An 18,396-nucleotide genomic window follows, 5' to 3' on the forward strand; every position below is an offset into this window, starting at 1 on the left:
TATTCAAATCCATCAAAGGAATTTTGAAGGATTTCAAATCCTTAAGCATTATAATTTCTGCTATGAGATCATAGTTGATCCGTATTTTTCATCCAACCTTTTCTGGAGAATAACCAGTTTATTAGAACTTCTTCTACGATTGGTTTTTAATCCTGGTGAAGTCTTTCTAGAGACTTTGTTGTCCATAGAGTCAGATCGCTACAAACACAGACTTGTAAGGTCTTGAACGTGTTTGCCTGCTCTGATACTAATTGAAAAAGCGGGGGTACAACAACGACACCCAATATTTCTCTTAGCAATCTGTATGGACAAACTCCAATATACTTTCTAGAGAATCAACTAGACAGTCAGACTCAATCTAAATAAAAAGTATATCAAAGAGTTTATATCTATATCTCTCGATTTGATATATACTCAAGCAAATAGAAGTCTGCGAGTCTTTATCAAATACTAGAGAGATAATTTGGATGGTACCAAAGACCAATATCCAAGTGTCAATCAATTTAAATCAACAACCAAAAGGTCGGATATTCTAATTTATTGAACACCGCACAACCTGTGGTATTTCAATTATATAACAAAATATAATGCGGAATAGAAATAACACAGACACCAGAATTTTGTTAACGAGGAAACCGCAAATGCAGAAAAACCTCGGGACCTAGTCCAGATTGAACACACACTGTAATAGGACGCTACAGACACTATCCTACTCCAAACTAACTTCAGTCTGGACTGTAGTTGAACCCCAATCAATCTCACACTGATCCAAGGTACAGTTATGCTCCTACCTCTCTGATCACAACAGGATACTACGCACTTGATTCCCTTAGCTGATCTCTTCTACAACTAAGAGTTGCTACGACCCAAAGTCGAAGACTTTATTAAACAAATCTGTATCACACAGAAAAGTCTACGGTAATAGATAAATACGTCTCCCAAGAATATACCTACGAGTTTTGTTCTGTCTTTTGATAAATCAAGGTGAACAGGAACCAATTGATAATCCGGACTTATATTCCCGAAGAACAGCCTGGTATTATCAATCACCTCACAATAATCTTAATCGACGCGACGAAAGAAGATATTGTGGAATCACAAACGATGAGACGAAGATGTTTGTGACTACTTTCATATCTTTCCTATTGGAGATATCAATCTCAAGCTAATCTTTGCAACTGTGCTCGTATGATAGAAATAGCAAGATCTGATCACACAACTACAAGAAAGTAGTATCGGTCTGGCTTGACAATCCCAATGAAGTCTTTAAGTCGTTAACCTGGTTTAGAAGAAGAAACCAAAGGTTAAAGGAGAATCGACTCTAGCTTAGCACAACTAGTATCACACGTAAAGTGTGGGGATTAGGTTTCCCAGTTGCTAGAGTTCTCCCTTATATAGTCTTTCAAATCAGAGTTTGCAATCAATGTTAGCTTGGTAACAAAGCATTCAACATTCACCGTTAGATGAAAACCTGATTAGATTCAAGCTAATATCTCTCAACCGTTGGATTGAAAACTTAGCTTGTTACACACAAATGAAATGCACGTTTTAGGTTTGTGTAACCGTACCCAAACTTGTACATTTGTTGGTTCAACAATAGTTAACCAAATGGTTAGCCATATGAGAAATTTCATATCAACCATATTCTTCTTCACCATAACTAGTTCAAATGACTCAAATGAACTAGTTAGAGAGTTGTTCAATTGCTTAGATCTTATGTAACTACACAAGATACAATCGAAGCAAAAAAGATTTGATTCACTCGAATCGGTTCATGAACTTTATAGCCACGATGTAGATGGTAGATTTTCGACAAGGACTAAAATCGGAAACCCATAATTATACGTACTTTTGATCCAGCAATCAGATGAGTATTGAGGCTCATGTATCTCAGAGTATATGCAGATGTGTAGTCTCTCAGCTGAGGCAACGTCATATCTCATGAATACTGAGAAATTTCAGTAATTACTTCCATATAGAATCGCAAGATTAAACGGCTCATAGACAGCTCGCCTGCTAGTATAGAGCAATAACGTCTTCAGGATGTAACAATGTTTTCCCTGACTATATATAAGGAATATGACGCTTCAACAAGCTCATATCACTCGATTCCTCCTGAATAATTAATGCTCCTAGACGATCGTACCAGAGTAGAGCCATCAGTTAATTATTCCTAAATCATTAGATTCATTCACTGAATCCTTGAAAAATATTCTACGTTATTCATAATATTTAGTTACTTCAATTCATGGTTTTCCAAGCAGAACTCCATGGGTTAGTGATAAATATTCAACGTACGGGAATCTAAGCTACCTTCGAGTAGGCCCCGACCAAAAGGATGCAAGTGTACTCAACAATAATGCACTAACGAGCACCTGAACACACGAACGAGCATCTCAAAATACGACGGGACGATGAACCTATGCAAAATAGGAAAGAAAATAATAAATAATAAAAATATTAACCAAGGCGCAGGGGGACTGGGCCCATTGGCCGGCCGGCCGTGCCGTGGCCAGTCCCACGCCTAATTTTATATTTTATCATATTTTTATTATTTTCCTCGATCTCATGAAAATTCCCTCATTTGAGCAAAATTCCTCTTTTTCAAGGAAACTCCTCAGTCTCATGGTGTTTCCTTCACATCAAGGAAATAATAAAATAATTAAGAAAGGTGTGCGGAACCAAGCCTACTAGCCGTCCGGTCATGCCCTAGTTATGGCCGGTCCCACACCTTGCATTCCTTATTATTTTATTATTCTTATTTACTTGATCCCATGAAATTCCTTGATCTCATGGTATTTCCTTAATTTCATGATATTTCCTTCAAGTCATGAAAAATAATAAAAATTAGGGAAACTCGTGGGACCGATCCCTAGCCGGTCCCACACGCCTCTTATTTTATTATTATTATTTTTTATGTTTCCTTGATCCCATGCAATTCCTTGATTTCATGATATTTCCTTCAAATTATGGAATTTCTATAAAATCATGAAATAATACATAAAATTAGGGAAAACTCACGGGACCGGTCCCTAACCGGCCGTCCATGCCCAAGTCGGTCCCACACGCCCTTATTTTATTATTATTTGTTTCCTTCATTTCATGGAAACTCCTTCACTTCATCGAAACTCCTTGATTTCAACAAAAACTCCTTTATTTCAACAAACTCCTTGATTTCATGGTATTTTCATAAAATCATGAAAAATATAATAAATTTAAGAAAAATGTTGTTGGACCGGGCTCATTGGCCGGCCGACCATGCCTTGGACATAGCCAGTCCCACACTTCATGATTCCTTCATTTTATTATTATTTTTCCTTCATCTCATGAAGTTTCCTCAGTTTCAGCAAAAACCCTGATTTTGTCATATTTTCTCAAAATGTTGCTCAAACGCACATCAGAAAATATCAAAATTCTCAGGAGTGAGACACGACCACTTTGGCGACGTGAGCATGTTCCCTTGACCGACCAAAGTTGGATCTTTGGCTTGTAAGAACCAGTCCAACGCATTTTCACAATTTGACCTAATTTGCGCAATTGCACGTATTTGGGTCCAAAACTCTTTCAAACAACTTGGAATTTCATAGAATGATCGTCAAACGATCCCGTAACCAACCAGGGCTAGTTTTATGACCCCTTGGTAGGTCCCTCATCTCTTCATAATTAATTAGGTTTTATCACCAATATTTGCTCACCTTAACTATCGACGTTTACTTGAAAATTATACCTCTGTCTCAGCAGACATGTTCAATTCATGCGTTTCAGAACATTTGCAAATCATGTTAAACTCAGCAATACATGGACCCATCGTCCCATGAAGTCATGAAGTAAGCAACTGACTAACTAAATACACGTCAGCCTTGCAGATTCTACAACCACGAGACGTCAATCATGTCACATGGGGGATATTAACTAGGGTTTTGGTCTGTCGGTCTACAGTACGTGTGTTCATACGCAAGATGAGAATGTGAGCAAGTCGTGCAATTAGTTGAAGGAGTTAACAAAGTAGTGGATGGAAAATCGACCAAGTATCCGTACGTTGAGCAACTGGTTTTAACACGATTTCCACTTCTACACTCTTTGATTCCATCAACTGTCACACTTCATGGGATCATGGTGTTTACAATTCTAGCAATATAAATAAGTCTCTGAATCATTATTGAAAGGAAGACAATCTTATGTCAAACAGACAACACAAGATTAACAACTCAACGTTTGAGCAATCACTCTCAACTGAGTAAATTCGATCATTCAGAACTTTCTTACGCAGAAAACACAACACACCTACAATTTCGATCACCATTGATCTCACACATTTCTCAGCTTCCCTCCTACAGATCGACCCATCCTCTCTTGTGACCGAACTGACTCTGGAACGACCATTTTCTTGGTTTAGGCTGGATTCCTACAGATTGATCTCTCGAACTTAAAGCACTCCCTTCTTGCAGTGTATCTGTGTGAGGTTGAGCATTTGATCGGTTCAAGGAGTCTTCTCTGCACGGTCATCTCCTCGATTCCGTAAAAACCAGCAAATCATTTTTCCTTGTCTACAGATTCGCGACCACAGTGGGACGTTAATCTCTCGGTTGCAATCTCAATTTTCACAAAGATGGCTGGTGTTAGGTCTGGGTTACTTACAGGTTCCAACACAAACGACGCTAGCACTAGCAACAATAACAATGAGGATATTCCGGAAACCATTTCGGCCTCTAACACTGACGATGGTAATGCTATTCCTCTTCACGCTAACATGGAAGGTCATCCGCGGTTCGGCCGACACCCTGAGGAAGTTAGGGGAATCCACCACCTACCATGGCTGATCTCATCAAGGTGCAAGAGACTCTTGCAAAGAATCAAACTAACATAGATGTAACACAGAAGGAGCTATTCAATTATCTCAAGACTCTCACTGACAAGATGTCAGAGAAGACTCAAGGAAAAGGAAAAGAAAAGGAAACATCCTCAGATGTTGATCCTGAAGTAGTTCCAATTCATACAGTGGATGCGAAGTCCGCAAAGCTCCAGACGATCCATCAAAGAAAGAATCATCAAATTTCATTACTCGGGAAGATTTGGAATGCCTCTTGGAGAACCATGGAAAAGACAAGACATCACATATCCATCGTCACCAGCCTCCATACCCTGCTGCTACGCAAAGGATTCCTCTTCCAAAAGGGTATATCTCTCCAACCTTCACTTTATATGATGGAACAGGCAATGCTCGATAACATGTTTCTCGGTTCCTAGAATCCTTGGGCGAACATGAGCACAACCATGTTGTTCACCTCAAAGAATTTTCGAAATACTTGAAAGGCAGGGCATACACCTGGTACAATACATCACACCAGGAACTATCAACAATTGGGGAGAAATGATTAACGCCTTCTACATAAAGTACTTATTTGTGTCAGAGCAAGTTACTCTCTCTGATCTTGGAAGAATGTTTCAGAGGAACGATGAACATCCCAATGACTACGTGAAAAGATTCAAAGTCTAGGCCCTGGACTGTCATGATCCAAATGTCACGGAGCAACAACTTGTAGACTCGTGTATCAACGGCATGATCCCGGTCTATAGAGCTTTGTTGGAAAATCTTCGTTCCCATACCTTTTCAGAGATTCATGAAGCAGCCAAACGATCGGAGACTACTGCACCTGCTTTACTGGAAATAACAAAGTCTTCAAGATCGAGGAACCTCGAAGCAGCCGACGCCTAGTCAACAATCAATACAATCTCCAGCCTTCAACAAACGTTGTTGCTGAAAAGAATAAAAGGAAATCCGAGACACAACATCGAAGCACTTATCCAACATCCCAGGATCCTCTGAAGGCACAAAGAAAAGATAACCAATCCCGAAATACACAAACCTCGATCCGACATCAACGAACGGGAAATGATCATACAGAATCAAACTTCTCTCTTCCCATGAAGGAATGGTCGAGTTATTAGAATTCTGAGTTCAAGATGGTGCGATCAAATTGTCGTTCATCAGGAGAGAGCCAACTTAAGAAGAAATGGAGAATCCCAGGAGTACACAAGAATCCTCTCCAGTCAGAACCTTTACGCTCTCTGAACAACCAGTCAAAGAAGCAGTTCAACCCTTGGTCGAAACGTGAATTACTCTATCTGTCGAAGGAAAAAAGGAGAGACATGTTCACAACACTGAACCACATCGTGTTAAGAACTCCATTTCGGAAATACTTCTTGAGCCTCCAGCCACATACCAAGAGATGTACGATTGGGGACTGCTTACCACAGTCAATCTCAGAATAAACAAACTTGGAAGAACGTTGATCGATGCTGACACAACCATCAATAACATTCCACTGAAAACCATCGGATCCACAGGCATCACTCGACAAGAATCTACTCATGCTCCTATCTGAATCAGAGACCTTGAAGAAACGATCGGAAATGCTTATGGCTACATTACTCTCAAAGTGAACATAAGTTCAACCTGGATAGAAACTAAGTTTCACATAATCAGGAAGATCCAGGATATGACATGTCCTTCAGACGAGCGTGGATCCACGCTGAAAGGATCACTTGGAGGAATCTTTGACGAGGTTGAAACAAGAACCTGCAAAAGATGCGTAGACATTCATCAAAAGGTCATGTACTCAGGCAAGTCTCATTCCTCCCATGTCTATGTCATTTATTTCCTCACATGCTATTCTTTCATGGGGACTCAATTATTCTAGCATCTCTGCTATTGCAAGACGCTATAAGTGGGTAATCTCACTTCAGTAATATTTGTACCAAGTGGTTGAATCTGACATTTCTCTGAATCAAGCATCTAACTGAGACATTTATTACTGAGATGATGTTCAAGCACGGCAAGGAAAAATTTGGGCATTTCTCCATAGACTTGCAGGAGGGTTCATGTCTGCCACAAAACCAGAAAGCTCTGATGTCCGCACAAGTGTTGAATCCCACTACCGCGACTAAAGGAATGCTGAATAAACAGAAGATAGTTGGGACCCAAATGATCAAACCTAATACATGCTCAAGGGATATGACGCTTCAACGCTCAAGCATCTAAGAAGCCTTCAAATTGTACTCCCAATCAAAGGGTACACCTCCTATAACGACGCATATAACTTCAGAAAAAATATCTCGACGATGACACACTGATTCAACACCAGCGCAATCAAAGTGTAACTAAATTACAATAGCTAATTCTTCATTATCCCATGATAAGACTTCTGAAGCAGCTGCAACATCATTCATTCATGGATGGCACAAACTCCTTCAACATACACTGGGAACTTGATCTTATTGGAATTTGCAATTTGATATGACTCCATGAAACTTCATCAACGGAACCTCTCTACATCAAAAGCCTTGCACGACCAAGGAACTTTTTTCTCCTCACATCCAGAATGGAGACTGCCGCTATTATCTGCCACAACAACATCGATTCCCTGACGAAGCCACTTCACATTAAAGTCATATTCAGGAGAATTTGGGTTGAAGTCCTAGAACATCTTCATCTTAGGAATTCTCAACTCATCAACTAGTTCGTGAAAGGCTCACTGGATGAAGGAGCAAAGGCTATATCGATAATCATGGTTCTAGCCTTTTTCAGTCTCTGAAGCAACTCCAAACATAGTATCGGCATCAAAAAGGATATGTGGAGGATATCCGTTCATGGTCTCAGCATCAACAAGGATTTCTGAAGAAATTTCAATCGTGATCTAGCATCAACGACGGTCTCAGGGGCAACATCCTCATGACCAGCTTCATCAACTATTCGTTCTCTGAAGTGTTACTCGATGGATCGGACTTTTCCAAGCACTAATGATTCATATCAAGGTGTGTAGACATGAAATATATTCACATGAAAGTCTTTCCGAAGCTTGCACAATAGGCGGGCACAATCCCAAGTCTTCTACAAGATGTTCTCATCACCTCTACAAATGAGATAAAACATACTTCAGCCCATGGGTTTACAAAAACGTAACAATGAGTGAGGAATGGGACAATACTTCCACAACAAAAGATGTTCGTATATGTCTCTTATACAACATACCAAAAGGGCGCATCAATCGGTTATACGAACTGAAAGATATGGCCTTTACCGTCAGGCCTATGAAATCTGAAAGTCTTGTGCGGATTACAAATTACAAATGTGCACGTTTCGTTGGATGACCTATGCAACTCCAAATTGAGTTATTCTTTTCTCATATGATGACTCAGTCTCTTAGATTCAAAATTTGGGATCAAGTACCGAATTCCGACATCGTATGAGCTTCCTACAGCTTCCAGAGAGTACAACATGCAAGCAGCAATTCTTGGACGGGATTCATAACTTCCACAGTCGATCGGTGTCCACCAGGTCTTTCCACTAAGTCCTTCATCAAGGTACCTTCAACTTCTAACATCTATGTCTTTACATCAATTTTTCTACCTGGGTCCTCTATCCAAGTCTTGCCAGAAGAAGAGAAAACAAAAAGGAGAGATTTAACAAAATACCGGGGACTAACGGTCCACTGATCATGGCGATTAGTTTCACAGTACAAGACCCTTGGCACCAGACTCTCATGTTCTGATCATTCATCATAAAATGAATGCTACCACCAGGACATGTCATTATGTCACCCCCTCTTTAGAGCGACCTCAGTTATGGTCCCGTGACCAGGGTTTCAGAAGTAATGTTTCTACGACTGACAGAAGCAAGACGACACTGCCAACACCATGCTCATGTATCAATCAAGATTTCCTGATCTCAAATGACTCAATAATATTAAAATCCTTCACAAACCGTTCAATACACAAGCGAATGGTCTAAAGACACGACATGAGTGTTTTACAACAAGCTCGCCTGAGATGATTGTACACTACCACGCAAAAAGCAGCGATCTTGTAGAAATTTGTGAATAATCTAGGGATGGGTCATATACCATTCTCTTCGTATGGATGTCCTCCACAACATGTCCAAAATTCATAGCAATTGGAGAAACGAGCGAAAAGATGTGGCCAAAACATTGAACTACATACCAGCTGAAAAATTTCTGGAAGTCTCCTGGAAGTTTACTGTTTCGTCAATTTAGACCCTTAAACGTGCTCAAAAGCCGAAAATCTTTAGAATCAAAGCTTGGAAATTTTCTGAGGATGAAGAAACATGGGTAGATCACGAAAATCCGACATCAAACGAAGATTCTACAGCATTTTCAATGAAGACCTGACTTCTAAATTTTTTGATGACGAATTATGACGAAATTCTTCATTCATCTACATCTGAATCAGAGGCTACGCCTTCCACGCGAGATCGGACTTCATCTTCAGCCTATAGTCTCATTTGCTGAAGCCGACGGCGTTTTGCTGATAAGCTGCAAGCCTTTCATATTCAGCTTTCCTTTTCAGTAATGACTCATCTCGTCCCTGGTTCTCTTCTGCATCCGCTAAGGCTAAGAAAGCGTTGATTCCACCACGGACGACTCCCAGATGATCGAGAGACATACAATGCATCAGCTTTCCAGCGTCCTTGAAAGGTTGATTCACCTCGGCATGAACATCTGCAGAAGTCTTCATCTTTGACTTGATATTTCTGGAGCGCTCCCCGGAAGGGCCAGAAGAGTGGTTGTAACCAGAAGTCACCACTATCTGAGGCGAAAGACATGGAGTCATGGATATACCAATAACAAACGCGTAACAAAATGGTAACGATCCAACTCTTACCTATTTACAATTTCACTAGCTGTAGTGATTATAACGGATTTAGAAAACTTGCTCGTTCCCTCAAACCTGCAACGACGAGCAAAATTCATTATTCAAAATCATGACTTGATTTTCATAAAACCGTGAACAACCCACGTGAATTTTAACATCCACTGGTTTTTCAAAAATTAGACAGACGTCCATTCTACAATTGTGAAAACTTACATACATACATTATTTCACCATGTATAATGGTCTAGTTTCAACAGTTGTTCAAAATCAAAACATGATTTTACAAAATATATAAATATTTAACATGAAAGTCATGTAAATTTGAAAAATATATTTATATATTTTTGCTCCCTCGTACGAGCATCTGTCTTTGAAGCGAAAGTATATTTTCAAAAATTTCTGAAAGCTCGAAGATAAATTTTTTTTCATGAAAGCTCATAGACAAAATTTTATTACTAACAGACGCACGTCTATTAAAAAAATTTCTCTCGTACGAGCATCCACCTTTGAAACGAGAGTTTATTCCACTTTGTGAAATCTCACATATTTAAAAAATAATAAAAATAAAATTTTGGTTTTCGTGAAAGCTCATAGACAAAATTTTATATCATCAGACTGAGGTCTATTTTGTTTGTTCCTTAAACTAACAGACGAACGAGCGTCTGTTCCTAAAACAAGGATTTATTTTCTTGGGCCCGGACCCATGAATCCTAAATCAACGAAGGTTCGATCACCAAATCAACAGTGCTACACAAATTTGCGCTCGATGCTCTATCATGCCACTGGGATCTCCGTTCAAGCCGTGGTTCACTCGCGCGATCAAAAATCCGGTAACATCTTATCTTACGGCTAAGTTCAATTACTTATTTTGTTTATAACTGGAAAATCATCATTCAATGCTGACTGACAAACATGACTGTCCCTCACTAAGCAGGGGACTTAATGTAGATGGTGGATTTTCGACAAGGGCTAAAATCGTAAACCCATAATTATACGTACTTATGATCCAGCAATCCGATGAGTATTGAGGCTCATGTCTCTCATCAAATCTATGACTGAGAATACTCTCTCTCAGAGTATACGCAGATATGTAGTCTCTCAGCTGAGTCAACGGCATATCTCATGAATACTGAGCAATTTCAGTAATTGCTTCCATATAGAATCGCAAGATTAGACGTCTCCTAGACATCTCGCCTGCTAGTATAGAGCAATAACGTCTTCAGGATGTAACAATGTTTTCCCTGACTATATAGAAGGAATATGACGCTTCAACAAGCTCATATCACTCGATTCCTCCTGAATAATTAATGCTCCTAGACGATCGTACTAGTATAGAGCCATCAATTAATTATTCCTAAATCATTAGATTCATTCACTGAATCCTTGAAAAATATTCTACGTTATTCATAATATTTCGTTACTTCAATTCATGGTTTTCCCAGCAGAACTCCATGGGTTAGTGATAAATATTCAACGTACGGGCATCTGAGCTACCTTCGAATAAGCCCCGACCAAAAGGATGCAAGTGTATTCAACAATAATGCACTAACGAGCACCTGAACACACGAACGAGCATCTCAAAATACGACGGGACGATGAACCTATGCAAAATAGGAAAGAAAATAATAAATAATAAAATATTAACCAAGGCGCTGGGGGACAGGGCCCATCGGCCGGCCGGTCGTGCCGTGACCAGTCCCACGCCCAATTTTTTTTTCTATCATATTTTTATTATTTTCCTTGATCTCATGAAAATTCTCTCATTTGAGCAAAATTCCTCCGTTTCAAGGAAACTCCTCAGGCTCATGGTGTTTCCTTCACATCAAGGAAATAATAAAATAATTAGGAAAGGTGTGCGGGACCAAGCCTACTAGTCGGCCGGTCATGCCCTAGTTGTTGCCGGTCCCACATCTTGCATTCCTTAGGAATCACCCAAGGAATCACCCAAGCGCCATGAACAATAATATTACTCACCTTAGTCTTAAAATCATTAGGACCTTTGGAAGTGATGCCAAGCCTCTTCGCAATCAAAAAATCACCACACCAATAATCAAAGAATAAGGAAGTACTCGAACTGTCACCAATAATTGATCATGTATGTGCTAGTCCTCGAGCAAATCTAATCTAGAAAGTAAAATGACTACACTTAGCACGTGCAGCAAGCCGTTAAACCACTAGGTGGACCTAGTGGCGGAGTGTTGTCTCCGGAGGGTTTACCAGAGGTGTACCCACAAAACCTTTATACTCCAGACCCTATCTATCTACAACGAACCTTGGAAGGCACTAAAGAATCTCCTTGGTTGGCATACTTATTGACTACAAGAGGAAGTACCCTGATGCGAAATTCCAATTGATGTACACGAGTTTGCACTCAACCATACTAAAATTCATATATAAGTGACAGATCTCTACTCAGATAGTTGCACTATGGACATCGTATTCGGAGTCAAACTAATCACATGGAAAGATTAAGAGATGGATATAGAAAAACATAGATGGTTTTGATGTTTACTAAGTGAACGGCGTTTCCCATATCTGTCTGAAGGCCTCCGCCAAAATGAACCTATCCTAATGGATTGAGATACTAGTCTGACTAATATCAACACACTGGCATATACAAGGGTACCAGTGGTCGATAACCTAACTCTAGTTCAACACAACTGGCATATACAAGGGTACCAGTGGTCGACTTTATTGAATTTATTCCTTTTGGTCAAATGGTCTGGTCTCAATATTTCTTTTTTCTTCTTTTTTTCATGGTATCTCAATCACTCTAATTCACCCTAGCATTGGTAACAACTTGAATCGTGGGCCACACCTATCACTTAGAGAAACATATTTTAAAAACAAAATAAAAATAGAAGTGAAAATGACTCAACGAGATATGGTGCAACTATCATGTTATTTCTAACACCTGAGCTCTGTGCTTTTATGAATAGACTCTATAGATGTTTCCATCTAATCAGATTGGTTCCTCAACTCCTACAACCAAGATGTTTCCATCCACTTAGATTAGTTAGTGCCATCCTGAAGCAAAAAGAGTTAAGGAAAATCTTTTAGTTGAAGCAAAAAGAGTTAAGGAAAGATATTACCGTGTTGCATGAGCATGGGATACCTCCCAAGAAGTGCTAAGTTTAAAGTCTTCAGCCAGACTTAGGAAAGGATTAGTCAACTCGAACCATAAAGTAACAGTCGGAATAACTGTGGGTCTTCAAAACGAAATAGAGCTGACCAAAGGAAACTACAAAAATCCAAGAAAGTGAACAAGAATAACATGCCCTTATCTAGTTTCCTGATTAAGATATTTATATCTAATTGTGGTTCAGGTTCAGGTTCTATGAAAGGGTCTAAATAAAATATTTTCCTCGGATGCATTTCCTCATAGGTTGGATCCAAATTATTAGGTCCTAGAGTCTGGAAAAACTCAAATAAGAACTTAGAATCAAAAAATAATAATAACCTAAATAACTGAGGATCCTCTAAGTCAATCAGGTTTGACTTACATAATTGACCACAGTGAGAGTAGTGGTCATTCTTAAGCAAATGTGTCGATTCTAATTTCCTAAGGCATTTAGGTTTAGTCTCACAACTTAATATTCGACACATTTGAAATCTATATGTTCCCACATTTGGAAGAAAAATATTTGGTGGGAAAACAAAATCAATCTTGGTATTATTGCCTGGGTTAACCACATCAACCAGAGGATGGGTTTCTAACAGTTGAGACTCTTGTTGGATATCATTAGGTTCTGGAAAACGAGTATGAAGATAATCTTGTAAGATGGTTGAGGCATTGATGTCAAGTCCCAAGTGAGGGAACTTACTAAGAGTTAAAGCACATGGAGGATGATACTCACCCCCAAACTTAGAGTTTTCAGTGTCTCTAGATAGACTAGTCACAACTTCCCTAATTTGTAGGTCATCAGATTCTTGAAAATGGGCAATTGATTCTTCTAAGTTGTAATCTTGCGGTGCATCCTCGGCAGCGGCGCCAAAATGGTTAATGATTTTCTGGGGTTGTAGTAGTGAAGGTTCAAACTCTCGGACTTGTGAAGGTGAAGGATTTTTAGATTTATAAAAATTATATATAAAAATATTGACAAATTGGTAGAGAGGAACTGGGACTAATGATTCGGCCAATCTTCATAACATAGGGCTCAATGATTTATCCTCAACAATAATCGCTCAAAACATATATGGACTCTTATTTTGCCAAAGTAGATTCTCAAAACATTGATTGTAAATGTTAAGCATGGAACATCAAATCACCTAAGCTAAGCATGACCCATCTAATCAAAAAACACCCAATTTAATCAAATCATATTTCAATTAATTTTTAATGCAAAAGTCTTAAAAAGAATTAATAAAATTACCCATGTATAAAGCTCAGCCTCCTCCGTCGTCCCAGTGTTGGGGTTTAACTCATCATAGTAAAAATGCTCTCAAAATAATTTATTATGGCTCAAAAATGGTTTACAAATGATGAGAATATTAGAAATACAATAAAACCAGAGAACTACGACCCTCAGTGACAAAATAAGACTGCTACAGATATGTCGCAAACGCTGTGGAAAATAAGACTGCCTGATGTACGACCCACAGCTGTTGGTCGTTATTACTGTAGAAAAACAACTGCTGTTGCAGGTACGTTCTTCGTGTTCTTGGTGTTCTTCATCATCAGCAGCAGCAGCAACAGAGTTTCATCAACTCTTGATTTCTGCTTCTCTGGACCTCCTCTCAACCCCAAACTCTCGACAACCTTCTATGCTAACCCAAGAGTTATATTTATACACCTTTGGACCAAGAATAACTTCTCATTAATCCAAAAATTCTTCCCATTACTCGGCAGTGAATGAATATATTCCCGATATCTTTTTTCTTTAATTCTCTGATTTGTTACGGATTGTTCCCTGTTTTATCTCTTCTCACGCGTCATCCTTGAGCTGTAGGGATTGTTTCCAGCCAATAGAATCAACCCATGCACGTCTCTTCCATCCAAGAATTCCAAGAATAGAATATTTTTCCTATTTTAGAATATCTTCCCTGATTTGATTACCACCGGTTACATAACCAATTTTGACCAAATTCAACACCCATACCAGCTCTATCTAGGCCCTAGGAACAAACCCATTTAATTTGGGCCATTGAATCTCACTGGAACACCTTCACATCCTCAACCCTAGTCACGGCAGTTCAAGAACAATTTTTCCCGCCAATTTTTGGTTTTTTGAATTTTGGAAGAAGATATCCTCCCCCTAACCAGAACTGGGGTGCGAATAGCAGCTGCCTTGGGGTGACATGGGGGTGCCCCTTAGTAATTAGGTTACCCCTTATCCAAAAGTTAGAGTCCGAATAACACTTGTCCTCCGGGGGTGCCAAAATCAACTTTTCGAGCCGAATTTTCCAAAAATGTTTATTTCCTAAAAATACATAAAAACACAATATTAGTACAAAAATAGAGTTCCAACAATACGGACATTGAGGACAAATTAGACACAAAAATGTGTCTATCAGTATGCTTTTGCACAAAATTATAAACCAATCTAATTCCCTGAGAAACCGAGGAACCCCAGTTTACGATCAATCAAATTACCATTGATTTTGAAGTATTTTGCCCTCAAAAATCTGGCCCAAATCTTGTCTGAATCACGGATAGTAACCCACAAGTTCATAAGCATGGCCTCGTTAACATCCAACAATTTATTAATCCCTAGAACACTTTCACGCCTTGAACAACACATGCTATCATAAAGAACCATAAAATACCTACGTTTCTCAGCATCTCCAGACCAAAGAAAATTTCTAATAGCCCTTTCCACCTGCTTAATAATAGTACATGGCCATATGTACACAACCATAGAATGAATAACGTAGATCGAAATTACCGATCTAATTAGAAAAAGACTAGCTTGGAAAGATAGAAGCTTACCCTTACAACCGGCCAACTTGTCCATAATCTTCTCCACAACTTTCCTATCATGAATATGGCGAACAATTCCAGGCTTCAATTGGATTCCCAAATATCTATCCGGGAATAAAGCTCTTTCCATGCCCAAATAATTTGAAATAGCAATAGCTCGTGAATCTGAGTCACCTCCATAATAAAATTTACTCTTGACGTAATTAACGCTTTGGCCAGAAGCTGCTTGATACATATCGAGCAATTTCCTTAAATTTTGCAGTCTCAGAAGATTACCTCTGCAGAAAATAAGTATATCATCCGCAAAAAGAAGGTATGTAGGCGCCACGCCTTTCTTTCTGACCATAACATGCATGCTATGTCTTGCAAACAACTTAGAGACATTACGACTTAAAATATCTTCAATGAGCACAAAAATCAAAGGAGAAAGAGGATCACCTTGGCGCAAACCTCCACAGATACTAAAAAAACCTTCAGGGCTACCATTTATCATGACAGAAATCCGAGCTGAGCTAAGAATCCTAAGAATCCAAGAACACCAGTTTTCAGAAAAACCATATTGTCGAAAAACCTCAGCAATAAAATCCCAACTCACCGTATCTGAAAAAGCGGGGGTCTAACAACACCACCCAATATTTCGCTTAGCAATCTGTATGGACAAACTCGAATATACTTTTAAGAGAATCAACAAGACTCAATCAATTAAAAGTATATCAACGAGTTTATATCTCTCTTCTTAGTTTGATTTACTCAAGCAGGAACTGCGAGTTCTAATCAAATGCAAGGAATAACTTGGATGGTACCAAAGACCAATATCCAAGGATCAATCAATGACAATTAACAACCAAAGGTTGGATTCATCTAATTGATGATCTAACGCACAACCTGTATTATTTCAATTATAAAAATAAAACAATATAATGCGGAAATTGAAATAACACAAACACCAGAAATTTTGTTAACGAGGAAACCGCAAATGCAGAAAAACCCCGGGACCTAGTCCAGATTGAACACACATTGTATTAAGCCGCTATAGACACTATCCTACTCCAAGCTAACTTCGTACTGGGCTGTAGTTGAACCCCAATCAGTCTCCCACTGATCCAAGGTACAGTTGTAATCCCTACGTCTCTGATCCCAGCAGGATACTGCGCACTTGATTTCCTTAGATGATCTCACCCAAAACTAAGATTTGCTACGACCCAAAATCACAGGCTTTGACAATAAACAAATCTGTCTCACACAGACAAGTCTATCAAAGGATCAATCTGTCTCCCACAGATAAACCCTAAAAGGTTTTGTTCCGTCTTTTGATAATAATCAAGCTGGACATGAACCAATTGATAATCCGGTCTTATATTCCCGAAGAACATCCTAGAGTTATCAATCACCTCAAAACAATCTTAATCGTATGGTAGTGAAACAAGATGTTGCGGAATCACAAACAATGAGATGAAGATGTTTGTGATTACTTTTTTATATCTTGCCTATCGGAGATATCAATCTCAAGCCAATCAATCTGATTGTACTCGTACGATAGAAGATACAATATCAGATCACACAACTACGATAAAAATAGTATCGGCCTGGCTTCACAATCCCAATGAAGTTTTTAAGTAGTTAACCTGGTTTTAAAAGAAGAATACCAAAGGTTAAAGGAGAAACGACTCTAGCACGCAAACTAGTACCACAAGTAAGGTGTGGGGATTAGTTTTGCACAATACTAGATGTCTCCTTTATATAGTCTTTCAAATCAGGGTTTGCAATTAAGTTACCTTGGTAACAAAGCAATCAATACCCACCATTAGATGAAAACCTGATTTAGATTCAAGCTAATATTTCTCAACCGTTAGATCGAAAAATTAGATTGTTACACACACTTGAAAATGCACGCTTCTAGGTTTGTTAACCATACCCAAACGTATGCACTTGTTGGTTCAACAATAGTTAACCAAAAGGTTAGCCATATGAGCATTTCATATCAACCATGTTATTCTTCACCATAACTAGTTCAAATGACTTCAAATGAACTAGTTAGAGAGTTGTTCAATTGCAAGGAAATCTTATGTACTACACAAGACACAATTAAAGCCAAGATGATTTGATTTACTTGAATCGATCATGAAATTTTATATCCACGGTTTGCAAACTGCATTCCTTAGTATTTTTAAGTTTAAGTTCAGAAATCATCTTCAGATATATAACATTCTCAAGTTCGCAGACTAGGTTCGCGGACTTAAGTTACCGGGCAGAGTTTACAAACTCTAGCAGAAATTTTCGGGTATGAGAACTTCGCCGGTTCGCAGACTGGGTTCGCGGACCGAGTTCGCAGACTTAGCTTCACACAAGTAGTTTGTCAACTCCAGCAGAAATTCTCGGGTTTGAGAACTTAGGCAGTTCGCGGACTTAGCTCACGCCATTCTTCCGGTTCTCTTGATCAACAAAGTTCGCAAACTTTGGTTCAAGGAATAAGACTTATACATAAATGTCTTTCCACAACAATGCTTATGTCCACCATTGGTTATGTAATCTAAACTCTCATTTCAATCATTGAAACATTCTTAGAGGACGTTATATAGTTGTTACACCATTTCTCGTCAAAGAAATTTTCAAGATTATTGAAACATATCACGACTTTCGTTACATGGTAAAGATAAACTTGATCGAAGCGAAAATCTTACCAACACATATTTCGAGATATAGATAGGCGAGGTATACTCGGCTCGAAATACCAAATGTGTATAATCCAAGTCTATATATATAGCATACGACTTCTTGTCTCAAAGAGTAGGAGATACAGTAGA

At 38.9% G+C, this 18,396-nt stretch overlaps 1 protein-coding gene across 1 annotated transcript; it reads right to left on the reverse strand.

The window, feature by feature from the left end:
* Nucleotides 1-15,215: 15,215 nt before the first annotated feature.
* Nucleotides 15,216-16,085, reverse strand: LOC113350911. The gene has a single exon (XM_026595014.1). The coding sequence runs from the start codon at nucleotides 16,083-16,085 to the stop codon at nucleotides 15,216-15,218; it is 870 nt and encodes a 289-aa protein (XP_026450799.1).
* Between the last annotated feature and the right edge of the window lie 2,311 nt (nucleotides 16,086-18,396).

Source organism: Papaver somniferum, chromosome 2 (assembly GCF_003573695.1).
Source record: "Papaver somniferum cultivar HN1 chromosome 2, ASM357369v1, whole genome shotgun sequence".
NCBI classification, from domain to species: domain Eukaryota; kingdom Viridiplantae; phylum Streptophyta; class Magnoliopsida; order Ranunculales; family Papaveraceae; genus Papaver; species Papaver somniferum.